The 16490-nt window shown below is 38.4% G+C and overlaps 2 protein-coding genes across 2 annotated transcripts in view; one reads left to right on the top strand and one right to left on the bottom strand.

Moving 5' to 3' along the window:
* LOC105618015 overlaps positions 1-9585 on the bottom strand; it is a 151327-nt gene extending 141742 nt beyond the window's left edge. The window contains exon 1 of the mRNA XM_012199554.1: positions 9567-9585. Coding sequence (XP_012054944.1) covers positions 9567-9585 — 19 coding nt within the window. The remainder of the gene's footprint in view (positions 1-9566) is intronic.
* Positions 9586-9976: 391 nt separating this feature from the next.
* On the top strand, positions 9977-14651 carry LOC105618145 (myb-like protein AA). The gene is made up of 3 exons (XM_012199686.1): positions 9977-9998; positions 11857-11999; positions 12672-14651. Exons 1-3 carry the CDS (start codon positions 9977-9979, stop codon positions 14649-14651), a joined length of 2145 nt encoding a protein of 714 aa, XP_012055076.1.
* Positions 14652-16490: the final 1839 nt, after the last annotated feature.

The raw sequence follows: 16490 nt of genomic DNA on the forward strand, positions 1-16490 counted from the left end.
TCTCTCTCTCTCTCTCTCTCTCTCTCTCTCTCTCTCTCTCTCTCTCGCTCGCTCTCTATCCATCGTATATCCCTTCTCTTTCTCTCCTACTGTTACCTCGTTGCCCGCCATCGCCACCGACTCAAACCAAGCGTTCATTCAGAATCCGAGAGGAAAAAAAGGAGCGAAATCTAGGTCAATGGAGGTTTGAGAAATTTGTGCGATAGTCGCCACCGCCGTTTCGTTGCGGCTCGCCGTTCGTCCGAGAGACAAGCGAGGAATATCGTCCGTGTCGATTTCACACTGTTTCAAACGCGAATATACTCGTCGATCGAGAAATTCACGCATTTGATAAAGCGCGAAACTAACAATGCTCGTTGGAGTTCACCGACGACGATTAAGATGTCCAAAGTGAAATAGATTTATCTCTACAAATGAATCGCTACCGAACCGTTTGCGTATTTATGATGTAGTGTAAAATATAACAGCTCGACTTCGCAGACGCACTATTTCTAATTATTTAGCATAATGAACATCTAACAAAAACTATTATCTTATCTGACAAAGAGACTCGGAAGAAACGATGGAAGGGATGACAGAAGTGTCAAGGGAGAAGTTGCGATAATTTATTTTACCGCTGTTACAAAAATCTTACACGACTACGAGCGATCCACGCAACGAGTTAACAGCCATTTAGATAATAAACTGTGCATTTTCGCGCTAAATGATAGTCGAGATCCCCGCGGTTCCCTCGCGCATCGTTACCGTTGTCTCGAAATGAAGGAGAGAAGGTCGAGTCTCCGCGCATTAGAAAAATATCAAGGGCAATATTTCTTCCCCAAGAGTGTTGTTCGTCGTGCCTTTCGTAACCGAGAACGAGACCTCTGGAGAAAGAAGTAGGAACGGGTGAAAAGAAAACTGCGATAAGTAAAATCCTGTTGCGTTCTCTCCGATGTCCGGAATTCTATAACGCAAAGTTAAGGAGAACATACTACGATGGCCTTCAAGTCCAAAAGTTCGAAAAGTTAACACAATTCAGAGGTCCGGAGTTTTGACTGTTTCGTCGCAACATAACGAAACTTGAGAAATCATGCTGAGAAATACTTGTTGCAAACATCTTTAGAAGTCTATTTAGTCTACGACGACGATTTAACGTCTACTGTTTGAAAGAACTAATTGAAAGAACTAAAAAAACTATAGATTTTTCTTCCTTCTCAGAAAGAAAACTATTTTTTCCGGCTATCGCATAAAAGATGTATTTCAGATGATTAAATCGTACATGATAATGTACTTGTTAATGCATATATATAGAGATACGCAAATTTATAGAGAGAACTGAGATTTATGGAGAATTGCAGCTAATATTTCCTATGACTGTCAGCGAATATCAATAATGTGATTAATTTGTGATACTAAATGAGATCATACTGAAATTAATTATTCGGATATTTTCGGTTTTGTAGATTGGAAATATTATCTTTAGATTTCACATATTGCACATCGATTATATATCAAGTTGCACGCGGTTCAGAGATATCCATTAATAAAAATATACTACAGTAAAAATATATACGTAAATTATTTGCGGAAACAATGGTTCCATATTACAGAAAAATATTTGCATTGATGTTAATATTTATGACGTATACATTTCGGTATTTTATTTCTACTTTTAACGGCATTATCAGATGTTTTAAAAATTTATATTCTTTACATATTTTTTTCATACTAAAAAAAAATTAAATCCTTGAAACCAATACCCGGTATTACCAATTCTGATATCACCAGCCATATTAGCAGATTATATAGTAGCAAAAATTTTCAAAAACAGCAACAGCTTTCGCGATAATATTTGAATGACGGAAATTATTTCATAGAAACGTTATTCACAAAGAATACCCGCGGGAGAAGTTCTTAGCTATTTTTTCTCGCTCGGTGAATCCACGAATTTCTCATAAATTACCATAATTTCCCAACTCTAAAAAAATAAAAGTCTCACGTTTGGGTTCGCGTAGAATTCCATCCCGATTACGTCCATATCAGAGACAAGTCGTAATTTACGGACGATCCGCGACACGGGAACGAGTGCATTTGCTTTCCATCGACGTACAGGGAGGGGGAGGGGGAGGAGGAGGAGAGAAAACACACTTTTCACACCCTCGCTCGAAATACCATAAAGCGTGGTTAAGCGGGAAGGTCGAGCGAAGTCAAGTTGGGTTAGGTTAGCGTCGTGAATGACGGAGGAGGGTCGCGTTTCGCCCCGATAAAGTTTGTTCGATCGGCCGTTAGTCTCCTTCTTATGGCCCCGGCCCCTTTGCCATGACAAGCTTTAAACTACGTTCATACGAAAGTTCGCGAACGTTACTCGCCCAATAACCTGAGCATTTTGCTTTAAAAAAAAAAAATATATATATATATATATATATATATATATATATATGTATGTATGCACGAATTCTCAAAGAAAAAGAAGAAATGTGTGGATAATAAGACGTAAAAATTGATGACAAAAAACTTTCTTACAAAAATACACCTCCCTCAGAAAAATTAGATTTTACACGTCCGTTGGACGTTTAAATTCTTCTTTACCTACATCCAAAATTTATGCTAATTATGCATAAATGTATTATTCTCGAAAAGACTTCACTCGGGTCATGACTCCACAATGTGGAACCGGCATTACACACACGTGCGGTTCGTGTCTTTTCCCGTGGACTTGGAGGTCGGGCACGTTGTGCCGGAAAGCGTGCAACGGCCGCGGACGAGCGTTTAACTTTGTTCCGAAGTTCTCCAAGGTCGTGCCGGCGCGGCGCGGTGCGCCCGTTGTAGGTCGGTGCCACTGGAGTAAAGCAGCGAGAGAGAATTTCCCGAGGCCGCGTCATAAATCTCTATCTGCTGCCTGGAGGTAAATGTTCGCGGAATAGACTTTGGCGACGATTGTAATTTCGCGCCACTGGGATGTTGTCTCATCCCCACGTGTATGCGAACACGTGTGAGTGTCCGTGTACCTGTACCGCCGAGAGCGCAAAAGATTTATCTGGCCCCACTTTCTTTTCTCTCGCGTGAACGAGGAGGAGCAACGTTTATTGCTTCAGCGGTTGTGGCTTTCGGTAAATAAATTTATTATCAATGTGACGTAAACGCGGAAGAATATTTTAATTTATGAACCTTTTTATTAACTTCTTTTAAAGTCCCTTTAAACACAGCCACATACAATAACTAATAGAAAACTTTATTTTAGACGCTGTAAAAAAAACGAAAATTTTTCTGTGATGGTTTTTTAATATCCCATGTAGGATCGACAGCAATTACAACAAAACCAACTATTATCGACTGACAGCCAAGGTCTTCTGTCAACCAGCTTTTGGCTATCACTGTTAAATGACTGGGCCAATACCATTTACTGGGCCGATTAAAACCCTATACCGGATATTTAATTAATAAAATTTAATTACACATTTTTATTTAGACATTAGTATAGAAAAAGATATTCATCTACATAAAGTACTAATCTACAGGAAATATTCTCTTACATGAATTTTTATCTTTGTATGTATTTATCTGCATGTATTTTAGTATTACCATAGGATTAAGATATAACTCGAACTGATTATAATACACGATTAGCAAGACGATCAATTCTGCGACAAAGTGTGACGCAGAAAGGGATTAACGAAGTGAGACTTCAACGCGTAAATAATTCACTCGTATAGTCGGCAAATCAACCTCTACAAACGACAAGCTATTATTTCTAGTTGCACGGACGTGACACAAGGCGAACTCATAATCCAATTTTATGTGGCAAAGTAGAAAAAATCGATCGACCCATGTCTGACCTAAACTCCGCGTTTAATCCTTTTCTATCGGTTCTATAGCTTGATCCGCCGACAAAGTATTATTTGCCCGTTAAATTGTTGCGATAACGCAGTATACAGTTTCGCGGAAATGTCAAAAACAAAACTCCCCGGGGGATTACTTGACAACGAGCACTTAGCTGCTCATTCGTACGGCCGTAAAAACGAGCGTTTGAACTTTTCGCACGCACTGCCGATCTGCATAACCGCGGCAAAAACCGGTGCGAATACCTTTTATACGTTACGTTAAGCGCCGTGTTTGCTTTTCGCGATACGAAATAAACGATCGCGCGCGTTTACCAAGCATTCATACGTCAATATTTAGAACGAATTGTCGTCCGTACGATTTACCGCTGTTTGTACGCTATTTATACGCGCTATTTATTATTTATACAATGGAAATTTGCGATTCGCGGCGCTAATTGACGCTCGTCGCTGTTGCAACATTCAAGCGGTCAACCGCTAATCGTTTGTACATCTTGCACGAGATTAATTTATATATCTTCATGAAATAGTTCTCTCTCTCTCTCTCTCTCTCTCTCTCTCTCTCTTTCTCTCTCTCTGAGCTTTCCTTTCTCTCTTTCCGCATTTATTCTATATCCGCAATAGATCAAAATTAAAACAAGTGATCTTACAATATCCTAAAATGGATATCACCCAGTTTTACCGTGTAATAATAGTAAATTAATAATGGAATATCAATAATTTCATCAATACTTCACAAATAATTAAAACTGCTATCTTGTAGAATTAATTCGACAATAGATTATTTAAGAAAATTGGATGACGAAGAAAATTAATTTGAATTATTGCTTCGATTAAAATATTTCGAGTAAGTTGAAATTAAGAAAAAAAAGGTGAATCGGATTAAAATATGTCTCAAGTGTGTAATAAACTTTAATGATGAAATTCACGATGATTTTAGTATAATCCGGGCAAAACGATACCAGCGCGGTACCATCGACAATGGAAACAACAATGGTTGTCATTTCTATTACAATAGACACGCTGCGCGCTTCTGTTCTAACAATTCCATTATCTCCGCGCGAAAGCCTCCGCCAGGGCGAGGCTTTATTATGCCTATCAGAAAATTTAGATCGTTTATTTAATGGGATATAAATAGTCGAGCGCGGCCTATTAACAAAATACGGAGTATTTCGCGCGGAACAATAGCTTTGCGAAGTCATTTGGCCGTTCATGCGACGACTGCAATTATACGTTTCGTTATAATGGCGCCACAAGTAAGCAATTTAATGCTTAACGTTATGCAATTAAAATTAAAAATGGATCACATAATATCACGGACGTCGATTTCATTAAAATTTTTAAAAGCCGACCATGCGTTTCGGCGATGCGTTTCAACGATGTAACATGCTCCATTGTACACGATAATTTCATCTTTTTTTTTCGTAGCCACAATTACTGCAAGATGTGAAAAATGCAAGGGAAACCATTTTAAATTTAATAATTTATCAAGCATTTAATTTGAAAGTCTAATTTTGCTTGTGAATCTTAAATTAATAGGTCAGGATCAATTCACAAATTAATACTTTACTACACGGAGTAATGAAGTTCATTATGATCGTGAGGACGCGATCATTAAGTTCTTAGTATTAATTTATGCAGTTAAGTAATTGTGCTTCTCTTTTCAGGGAAATGCCTACATCTAAGTGGTCTCACGCCCGAACCATTGACTGCGGACGACGATTACAAACTTTTGCGACTCGGTATTGGCTTTACAAATATGGTAGCACGTGCGACGAAAGGCAGCGCAGATCTTACAAGAAAGGAAATTAAAGAAGGTCAGTATGTCGAACGCTTTTAGTATGTTCGAAACGAGCGATGAGATAATTACGAAATCTCGGTCGAAAATAATTATTGCATAAGCCGATATCGCCCCGACATAATTTACGGGAAAATTAATTTGAACTTTGTATTATATTCACGTTATACAATATTTTATCATAATATTTATATTTTATTATATAAAAAAATCGAAAGATAGGATATGTATCGGTCCGATTAATATTTATGAATTTGAACTCTACAGTTTCGATGTAATAAGCATTTGAGACATGAAATGAAAACATTCTTAAAATTTATGAAGTTATTTTTGTAATGATTAATTATATACAGAGTTCCTATTGATTTTTTTAATTAATTCTTTAGTCATCTCGATTTTTCTTTTAAAACGGTTTATTCCAAATTTGTAATTCAGAACATTGACCTGACATGCATCGGCGTTTACACCTATTGTTTTCCTTTTTCTATTTCCATTAAAGTCGGCTCTAAAACGACATGGCCAACATGTGCCTTTGACGAATGGATTGTCCCTACTGGAATAATGTTGACATTCACGCCTATTACTTTCCTTTTTCTATTGAAAAAAAAGGAAGACAAGGGTCATTGATGTACATCAATACAATGCCAACGAATCTTGGATAATCAATTATTGAAACTTTCGAAAATTCTTTTGAAAATTCTTCTAAAGAACAAGAAGGAAACAATGATTTAATTGTTAGAATTGTAATATTTTATATATCTATTGAAATAATTGAAAAGAAACTCAAAAAATTCAAAGACACATGTTTTTAAATTTTCGTAACATCAATTAATATCTCACAAAGGTTGTATCACGATTATCTGGAACCGATTCTCTTTGAAATATATTATTAAACACAAAAAGTTTTGGAAAGTTGTTTCACTTCTTAAATCTGAGAATAAGCCGATAAGAAAGAACATATATGTGCCTCTTAAATATTGCTGTTTGATAACATATAGTGAGTGCAAAAAGTATTCGTACAGAGAAAATATTTTTAAAAAGTAAATATTATCCAGTAAGAAATGAATCATCGAATTTATATCGAATCGATGATTTTGAACACCAATTCAACGTCGATTCGACAATCATTTCTTGCTGGATAATTAACAATTTATTGATAAAGAATAAAATAGACTGTATGTTTCTTAAAATTATATATACCAAAAAGACGTGTATTAATTATAGAAAATATATCTGAAAAATAAGCGAAAATTAAAAATTCTATTGTTTGGATGCTTAAAATATTCGTACAGTCCAGAAATTTAACTTCTAAAATCAGGAATACAGGAATGCGAAACTTGTTTGTTTATGTTAGAACAGAATATATTCATTATATAAAATGACTAATTAATGTTTATTTTTTACAAATAAGACTTTTTTTTAATAAGCAAAAATTTCCTTACACGAATTTTTGCTCTCACTGTACTTCGAGGAAATTCGAATCAGTACCGGATAGTTGTTATGACACAGCCCTTTGTTGATTATCAAATATTCTAAAAACAGAAAATAACCGAGAGATGTTTACAAATACATATCCTATAAATTGATAAGCTTTCGAAATGATTGTCCTAAAGCAACTGAGAAAGCTAATGAAATTCGAGAAAATTTCAAGAAAGCAACGTGGCTTTAACGGTAAGCGAACTATTCGATCGCTATTATTTTGCTCGAATGTTCTCAATTGTGATTGGCCGCTTAAGTAAGAAGTTCAATGGCGTATTTGTATTCGACGTTTCAACTATGGTTCTGGTAAACGAAACCTACAAATCCTACCGTGACGCAGCGCTTTCTTTGTTGTTTTGCTTAGGTAGTTTTCTTTGCAGTTTAGAGGTCTATAGTATCTCTAGCTTAGGTAGTAGTAACTCCAGTATACCTCAAACAATCAGTACGATTTCGACTGTAAGACTGTAAACGTCGCTCCGAGAAGACCCGTGCTAAATCTCGGAAGAGATACGCACAATCACAGCATGGGAAGCACGGGTTAAAGAAATAATCGCGAGATAAGTGCGTGAGAGGCATCCAGGGTGAATTATCTAAATCGCTGGAACGTAAGGAGTGTTCTCTTTTTCTTTTAACGGTGCAATGCGTGCTCACGACGTAAACTTCGGTCTCGCTCAAGTTTATTTATTCGTGCTCTACCCTTCGTTCGAAGTTTCGGGGTACACTCTTGCTTCGAATATATCTTAAAAATGTGAAATGAGAATCTCATCGAATGCATTGAATTCTAAATAAATAAACGCGACCCAAAAATTCTCACGTTGCGGAATTTATGCCAAAAAAAGATGATGTTACACGTGTTATACAGTTACGTGTTTTCCGAGCATGTGTGTGTAATAAAGAGGCGAGAATATAGAGGCTTACATAACGCATAGTACATAAGAAAGTGAACCAATCAAAGCAATTAAGCAGTAAGCGAATCGACATTTCTATGGGCTTTCTACAATAAGCCACAACCTACTAAGCTTTAAATCTAAATAATAAAGTCGTAAGAAATTGATTAATCGCAGTCGAATGTGAGAAAAATAATTGACTATGATTGGTCAAGTGTTGAAAGTCCATTGATTCGACGCTGCTTTACATTATTGCCTTATGTCTCTACTGTGATTGGCTGATTCGCTTATGCCTTACGTTTTTTGTGTGCTGCAGTCTTTGTTCCTCTCGTTCGGAGGAGAAACATCCGTCTCTTACTAACGTCAGGCCGAATTCAATAGACGCGATGCCACGAGTGGGGAAAGTTTCGACATATCGATGCGAGATCGTTTTACTGACATTCATAAAAACGCCTAATGCCCATTTCTACCAATCTAGATTAACTTTAACCTCGGTTAAACTTAGGGTAGTATTCATAGTTCATCCTTATTATAAGGTCATCTTAAGCAGCTCTACAATGAGATTTTAAGATGTAAATCTTAAACTTTTTAAATTTTAAAACTTAAGCTGTAAGAAATTAATCGAAATTAATCAATCGAATATGAAGAAAATAATTGACAATAAATAATATCTTTAGATGCTAATAAAGCCCTTCGATTGACTTATGATATTTTAAGGCTGTACTTGAATATAAGAATTGGCTACGAAGACCGGTCTTACTCTTTGTCTTTTTCTAATCCTTAGAATTAGAAAAACATGAAAAGTTAGTTGAAGGTTAAAATTACATTGGTAGAAGGTACGGAGTATAAATGGTGGGGTTATCGCATATACAGGGCGTTTCACACGATACCTTGCGAATCGAGATTTGGAACTTTAAAAAATTGATTTTTTTTTTTTCGACAAAAAGATACATTCAAATTTATTTGACTATTTTAATTCTCTTAAACGATCATTTCATTGATTGAATTAATTAACAGATTCACTGTCTAGAACAAGTCTTCATAATCCATCTTTAACTCCTTTTTGCTGACGCATATCCAGAGTGAAGTAAACTTATATTCCGCGATATCCATGAAAAAGAAAGGAACAGTACAAAACCGACGTACAAGCAGATAAAAGTAAACATAACAATGCTAATGAGATAAAAGCCGGTTGCATCAACAGGTTAGGGCCGAGCGAACCGTGTGTGCGAATGCCTCCATGTTTCTTTCCGGAATAACAGCTCTAATCGCTTTTCCCACGCGGCGCATGGAAACAAAAAATTTTCCAATTTATCTCTGAAATTCGACGGAGTGGCTCGAACGTTAACATTCATTCATCGTACACGGCAAGCGTCTTGCCACAATGTATCTCAATCTCGATCGATCTCTTTCGAAGGGACTTGGATACATTTATGAACGACATCCACCGCGATATTATCGCAGCAATGTAACTAACCGGAAAAAGATGTACCGGCGCCATTTGTGACAATAGCAAACGGCGCCGTTACACGGCATCGGTGAAAAGGAACACAAGCTCGTGGATCATGATCGAAGGGTGCTCACCGTATCGTCGATCGTCCATCGCGTATCCATGTTGGAGCCGGTCGTTCTCCTCGACGGACGTCGCGGTCCATCTCATCGTGTCGACGCACTCACGCTCGTACGAAGCGTCGTATCTCACTTCTTCCATCCCGCAGCAGTCCTCGAAACGTTTTTTAACGGACCGATTACTTCGACATAGCGGCCATGCGTGTACGCGACGCGGGAAGCGGCAGTACTGCCAACTTTATCGGCCGCTCGCTCCGCTCGCTCTTAAAGGCATATCGCAACACGCGTGTCGCGTATCGCCCTGCCGAAAGCGGTGTAGACCCCTCCATCCATCCGAAAATGTCGCCCTACCGACGGACTTTGATTTGCTTATCATTAGAGAGATGCGCGACGCCACTGATTTCATTTTTAAATCCTATAACCACATGGTTCAGCAAAATACATGCGGTATTTTGTATTTGTACTCTGTAAATCATTTGGAGTAAGTCTCACTCCGAAAGAAAATGAACTGAAAATTGAGGCAGTCTTGAAAAGAAAAGAGCGTCGTATTATTTATTAGGAGCGGGCGAGAACAGTAATAATTAATAGCTAATAAACTACTCATCGGCGATGTCCCCGTGTTTCAGGAAAATTGCGTCTCTTCTTTTTTCGCGAGAAGTTGGAGTCATCCGGTGGAGCATCAAATGTCAAGTCCCACTAAAATAAAGTAGCCGATAAATTAATGGCCGGAAGTATAAAAGCGGAGTAGAGGTCGAACACTTTTCTCACCGCTTCAAATGAGATTAGTTAATAACGGCTGATCATCAACTATGTATTTAAATAACACTGACTCGCGTATCCTATTAACCGACATGCGTATCGATACTTTCAACACTTGGAAAATACGAAAAGGAATGCGAATGTAGTGGAGGTCCTGCACGAGCGTGTTTCAAAAGACGTCGCTCTCCTCTCCCTCTAAATTCGAGAAACAAACAATTGAATTATGAAAATCATTTTTACGACAAAAAATTAACTCAAACAATAAAAAATCGAGATATAAGACGTCGAAAAGACAGTTTTTGCGAGAACCTTCTAAAAGGCTTCCAAGATTTATTTCTATCAATAGATTAACTTCGATCTCGGGTTTATTTAGTTTTCTTTATTTATCCTTTTTTAATTCTTAGAATTAGAAGATGATAAAAAATAAGTTAAACCGAAATTAAAGTTAATGTATGTTGATAGGAATGAACGTTTTTCATTTTCTGATGAACTTATGGTTAGACTTAACCAGATAATGGAAAAATTTTATTTTTTTCACTACGGTTAATCACTAAACTGATGATTTTTTTTTAAATTATCATTACAAAACTATCATTAATTAATCATAGCTGAAAAAACACTTTTACATTATCATCAAATTAAGTCTAAACTAAGTAAAACTACAAGTTAATCAGATAATAAAAAGCCAGACGTTAAAGATGTCTTATATCCTGATTTTAGATTTTATGTTGTCTATGAACATATTTATACATATTGACCAATGCCTGGCTTACATTAATATTCCTTAACACATCTTTTACGTAAGTAACTTAATAAATTTTGTGTAAATTTATTATATTCCCCTCTACTAAAATTTTATTTTAAAAAAATTCTATTTACGATATGTCCTGCTACGATCAGTCAAAAACAATGCGAATACAGAAATGAATGAATTAGAATCTTGAGTAACTGCATAATTCCAGAATGACTTAATTCCTGTAATTGAGACAATTACAGTCGCATCTGTACTTACATTTATACCGTGCAGAAATCGTTTCGTTTACTTTACGTTATTCGATTGTTACGTCTTTCGTAATAGAGGATATCTTTAATTATTATTACTAAGTACTCTTTTATTAAATTGCAACGCGATAATTTCTCTCTCGTTTACAAAAATATATAGAATGGATGAATTGCATGATATAAATAGCATTTACGAATGAACGCGAGGATAAAGAGGAGCGATAGGTGTAATCTGTAATCAATGACTTTATGTAATAATGTCTATATTTATAAGTTAGGGTAATTATAGGCAAGCGTAAATGTACTGTCTATGCTATAAAATTTGAATTTAATTGAATTTGTTTTAAAGTTTTAAAATATATTAGAGGTAAAAAAGAATATTAAAGAGAAAGAGATTACAAGTACTATTTATTTATGTGTTAATCGATTACTTTAATTCCTTTTCATTTGGTTGTTAATTATCAATATTATATATCAAATTGTAATATATTTACTTATAATTGTATTAATTATATTTACATTAATTATTGTTTTTATTTTGCAGGTAGTCACATTCTACTCGAGAAATTACGAAAGTATAAGCCAAAAATTGCAGTATTCAACGGCAAACTCATATACGAAGTATTCTCGGGAAAGAAGGAATTTGGGTTTGGCAGACAACCGAACCTCGTCGAGGGTACCAATACGGTAAAATAGCTTACATTTTTCTTCATGCTCTTGCACTGAAAAAATATCCTGCGTAACACAGAATTCAAAAATTCCTCAAGGAAAGCCATTTAAAGGAATTCTAAAATATTCGGATGTTTCACGCATCTTTACTTACTTTTTGTGTTGCTCAGAATATTAAAAATGTGGTCTGTTTTCTGTTTCTGCACTAGCCTGCACTAGAACTCTTTTTCTCGCTTTCGACAAATATTAAATTTTTCTCACTCTTTCTTCAGTTCCAAAAGTGTACACTAGTTCAGCCACAGAAAACAGACCTCTGATATCTATAATTTCAGTGAATTCAGTGAGAATGTAGATCTCAGACAATATATTATCACAAATAAACAGAAATTATTTTCGTTATATTTTACTATGCCACTTGAACTCAATAAAATTATTTTACATACAATATGAATTTTACTGGACCGTACATTTGAAAATTCAATGATAAGAAATAAGATTAATGGCCGTAACGATTAAAGCTAAATCTTTCTTTTCTGGTCAAATAATCAATTCAATCTGAATTACTATACATACTATGTATGTGATTATTTTATATTTATTATACATATATGAAATTTTAATGTTTATAATTTTACTTATATAATTATTTAGAAAATCAAAATCCTCACTTTTCGATGTTGTGTATTACAGTACATGTGGGTTATGCCCTCAAGCAGCGCGAGGTGTGCTCAACTACCACGTGCTGCTGATAAGGTGCCATATTACGCTGCCCTAAAAAAATTCCGCGACTACCTAAACGGTACGATCACGCACTTGGACGAATCAGACATCGTATTCGCCGATTCAAAGCTCAAGAAGAAGGAACACGAAGCGATCGAGGATAAGAAGTCAGTGTTTACCGACGATTTGCCCGACGGTGAGAGCCGAATCACGGAGATCAACGGCATGGGAATTAAGCAGGAGACGGGCGTGATACCTGGCAAGAAGAAACGCGGAAGACCGAAAAAGATAAAAAATCCAGAGGATCAGCCACCACCGGATCCTGAGAAGCTGGACGCGAATGGCGAGGTCATTAAAAAACGTCGCGGTCGTCCGAAAAAGATCCATCAACAGCAAAAGCAAATGGAGCGGGAGAATCGTGAAAGAGAGCAGCAACAGCAACAACATCAGGTGATGGGCCACTTGAACGACGGATATAGTAACGTGTCGAACTGCTTTTCGCCACCACTGATGTCACCTCCAAAGTTCCAGCATATGGCACCGTATGCGCCGACGATGAATGACGGCTTCTTCGGCCAGGGGATGAACGACAATAGCCCGTACAATATGAGCGCGAAGCAAAGCCCTGTGCACTTGCAGCAGCATTACAGCCAGAGCCCCAAGTCCATGTCGCTGTCGTTCACTCACTCGGACTTATCGTCGGAAATCAATACTGCAATCTCGTCGGAGAACAATCTCGAGCCGTCGCCTTTGACGTCGCCTAGCGTCGACCATCCGGACTTTGAACCGCCCACCAGCATGTCGCAGCAAAACATGGGCAACGATCATCGTCAGTATAATCCGGCTGGAGGGCCCGATCCAACGGGTCACCATGGCAGTCCTGGCACGCCGTCCCATAACAGCTACGCCAACTACATGGGTTACCATGAGCAGCCACCAGACGCGCATAATCCGCATCCGCATCAGACGACATCGACGCCTCTCAGCCAGACCGCCGAGGACCATTCTCATCATTCGCATCCAACGCCACCGCATCCACACACGCCCACTCATACGTCCATGTCGCCGCACCATCCGCACGAACAATATGGCATCAAGAGGAATTCCGGTCAGGACGTGGCGTCTAAGAGTCTGAGCGACTTAGAATCCCTCGTGGACCAGATCCCGAGCATAGCCGATGGCGGTAATCAACGCTTGCAACATGCGCATCCGGGTATGCCGGGCGATGATAGCTTGGCGGAGAAGATGGACGCCCACCATCAGTCCTATATGTCCGGTTTCGGCGGCATGCCGGCTGGACCAGCTGGAATGGCCAATTACAGTCCACCGTTGCCGCCGGGTAGTGGAATCTATCCCTCCTCGCTACACCACTCTCCCACCGACGCTGGCTATGGAGGTTTATACGGTATGAACAGTCGTCATCATCAAGACTCTCAGCAACAGCAGCAGCAGCAGCCACAACATCAACAGCAGCAGCAGCAGCAACAACAGCAACAGCACAGCAAGTCCTATACGGTGGAAAATCTCGCGTCCAGTAACTACACCCCTAGCATGAATCACGGACACCCCAGCAACTCTTACCCCAACATCATAACCGGGCACTATCCGGTACCGATGGGCTCGACCAATGGATATCTGTTCGGAGGCCTCGAGACAAGCTTGATGCAGCGTACATACGGAATCGGTGGGATGAGCGGCATGAGTAGCATGCATCCATCCGCCGCCCTCGGTCACCCGATGGCGGGCAATCCGTATCCGTACAACGGCTCGTACTCAAGCTCGTTCGATGCTTATCCAGCTCCACCGACGGGCATACACGCGCCCAGCGCCAATTACCCCGGCTACGTCGGCACGGCTGGCGCGGCGTCCAGCAGCACCACCTCGCCGCCGTCCTACCTCGCACCGTCGCACCACAGACCACCGGTTGACCTCTCCTATGACGGTGTATGATAATCGATGTGAGATACCGTTCGCCGACCCACCACTAGCCCCCGATGATCCTATCTCTTTCTCTCTCCATTTCCATCTCCATCTCCATCCCGTCCCATCCTCACCGACCTCACCTTCGCCTGCCGCCGATCGCCTCCTGTGCGCGCGCGCGAGCGACGCACGTATCCGCCGCGTTTATCTTTTCTACGTATTTTTACACACGTCTTTTAAGACACGGCTCTCAACGTGTCGGGGTCGCACCGTCGCGCGTCGTCCCCCCCGAATCGCCGTTCCTTCATCCTTGTCATTTTCTCTCTTTAAATCACTCTCTCCGCGAAATCACTCTCCGCGAGATACTATCTCCAATCTGCGAGCAATCTTTCGCTCTTTGTCGATCCATTTGCCGCACGATACTCTATTTCCTCTTTTTCACTCACCTTTGCTCAAGCCAGTTCTATGTACAAAGCACCCCAGAATTGGCGAAAAATGGATATACACATTTTTCCTCTCACCAAGATAACATCGAGACTCTGATAGCAATAATGAACTATTATCCGAATTATTATTAGATAGTATATCTAATGCATTTTGTTTCAGATGGATACTACTTTAAGAATCTGAAGCTTAGTTCCTAAGATATTGAAACCGAGATTTGAAACATTGTGCGAAAATGAAGATGCCATCCCTAGTAAAAATGAAGCGTAAGACAAAAAAGAATGCAAGTCGAATGTAAAGGGAAAGATAGAAGCGTAAGCAAACATATTTTAAGGAGATTGGAATAATGTAAGAGAAGCATTAAAATGCTTTACGCTTCTTTTGCATTCTATTATTTCAATTTACGTTCCTTAAATCATTTGTTTACGTTTGTGTCACTATTTTTACGTTCGATTTTTACGTTCCTTTTTCTCTTGTGCTTTATTTTCGCCAGGAATTCGAGGCATACATATTGTATTGTCTATATTGCGTCAATTTTGGGGCAGCCTATGCAACTGTCGGTCTTTCATTTCAATATCTCTCCACTCTTTCTCCCTGCATTCCGCTTCTACGTACTTCATCGTCACATCTCTCTCGTACTCTATTTTTTTTTATCACGCTCTCGATATGTGATTACGCTATGAGTAATTACGGGCGCGCGGCTCGGGAACGGGAAAACCACTCCACTGAAACGCGACTAGCGCACGCAACGAACAAGAATTGTAAGGGTAGATCAGGTTCGCCGATCGCGTTCTGTACCGATCTGATCGCTAAAATATACTTACACGGGCACGCATTCTGATAACCATAACGATAAATGACCTTAATACCGAACAGACCACGGATTACGAATTCGGCCGACGTAGCCAAGGTCGGGCAAACATGTAATTACACTATTCTTCTTTCCGACATCGATCAGGAAGTATCGATCACACTGATTGCTACGAGCATATCTACGAGCTTTAACCGAAACCCTGTTTCTGTAAACTCTTTCATATTTCGAAGGGCATTCAATATTGCAAATGGGGTATATAGATGGGTATATATCCTAATTTGTAATTGCAAATTGTTATCTTCGAAAGTCAATAAGAAACGACGCGTCATAAAGTAAAACACGAAGTCCGAAAATATTACCGATTATATCGAAACAAGTATAATTTCGATGAATTCAAATTCTCGATGCACAGGAAATAATAGAATTTATTAGAAATAGAATTTATTAATTAATTTATTTTAATCAATGATTATTATATAATACTTATTGTGCAATAGTTATTACACATTGATTGATTTTTTACTTTAAAATTTACTTCTTTTTTATCTAACGAATATTGTGGTGTTATCATTTATTGTAAATATATATATTATATATTAACAATTATATTA

The sequence above is a fragment of the Atta cephalotes genome, assembly GCF_000143395.1.
Source record: "Atta cephalotes unplaced genomic scaffold scaffold00015, whole genome shotgun sequence".
In the NCBI taxonomy this organism is placed as follows: Eukaryota; Metazoa; Arthropoda; class Insecta; order Hymenoptera; family Formicidae; genus Atta; species Atta cephalotes.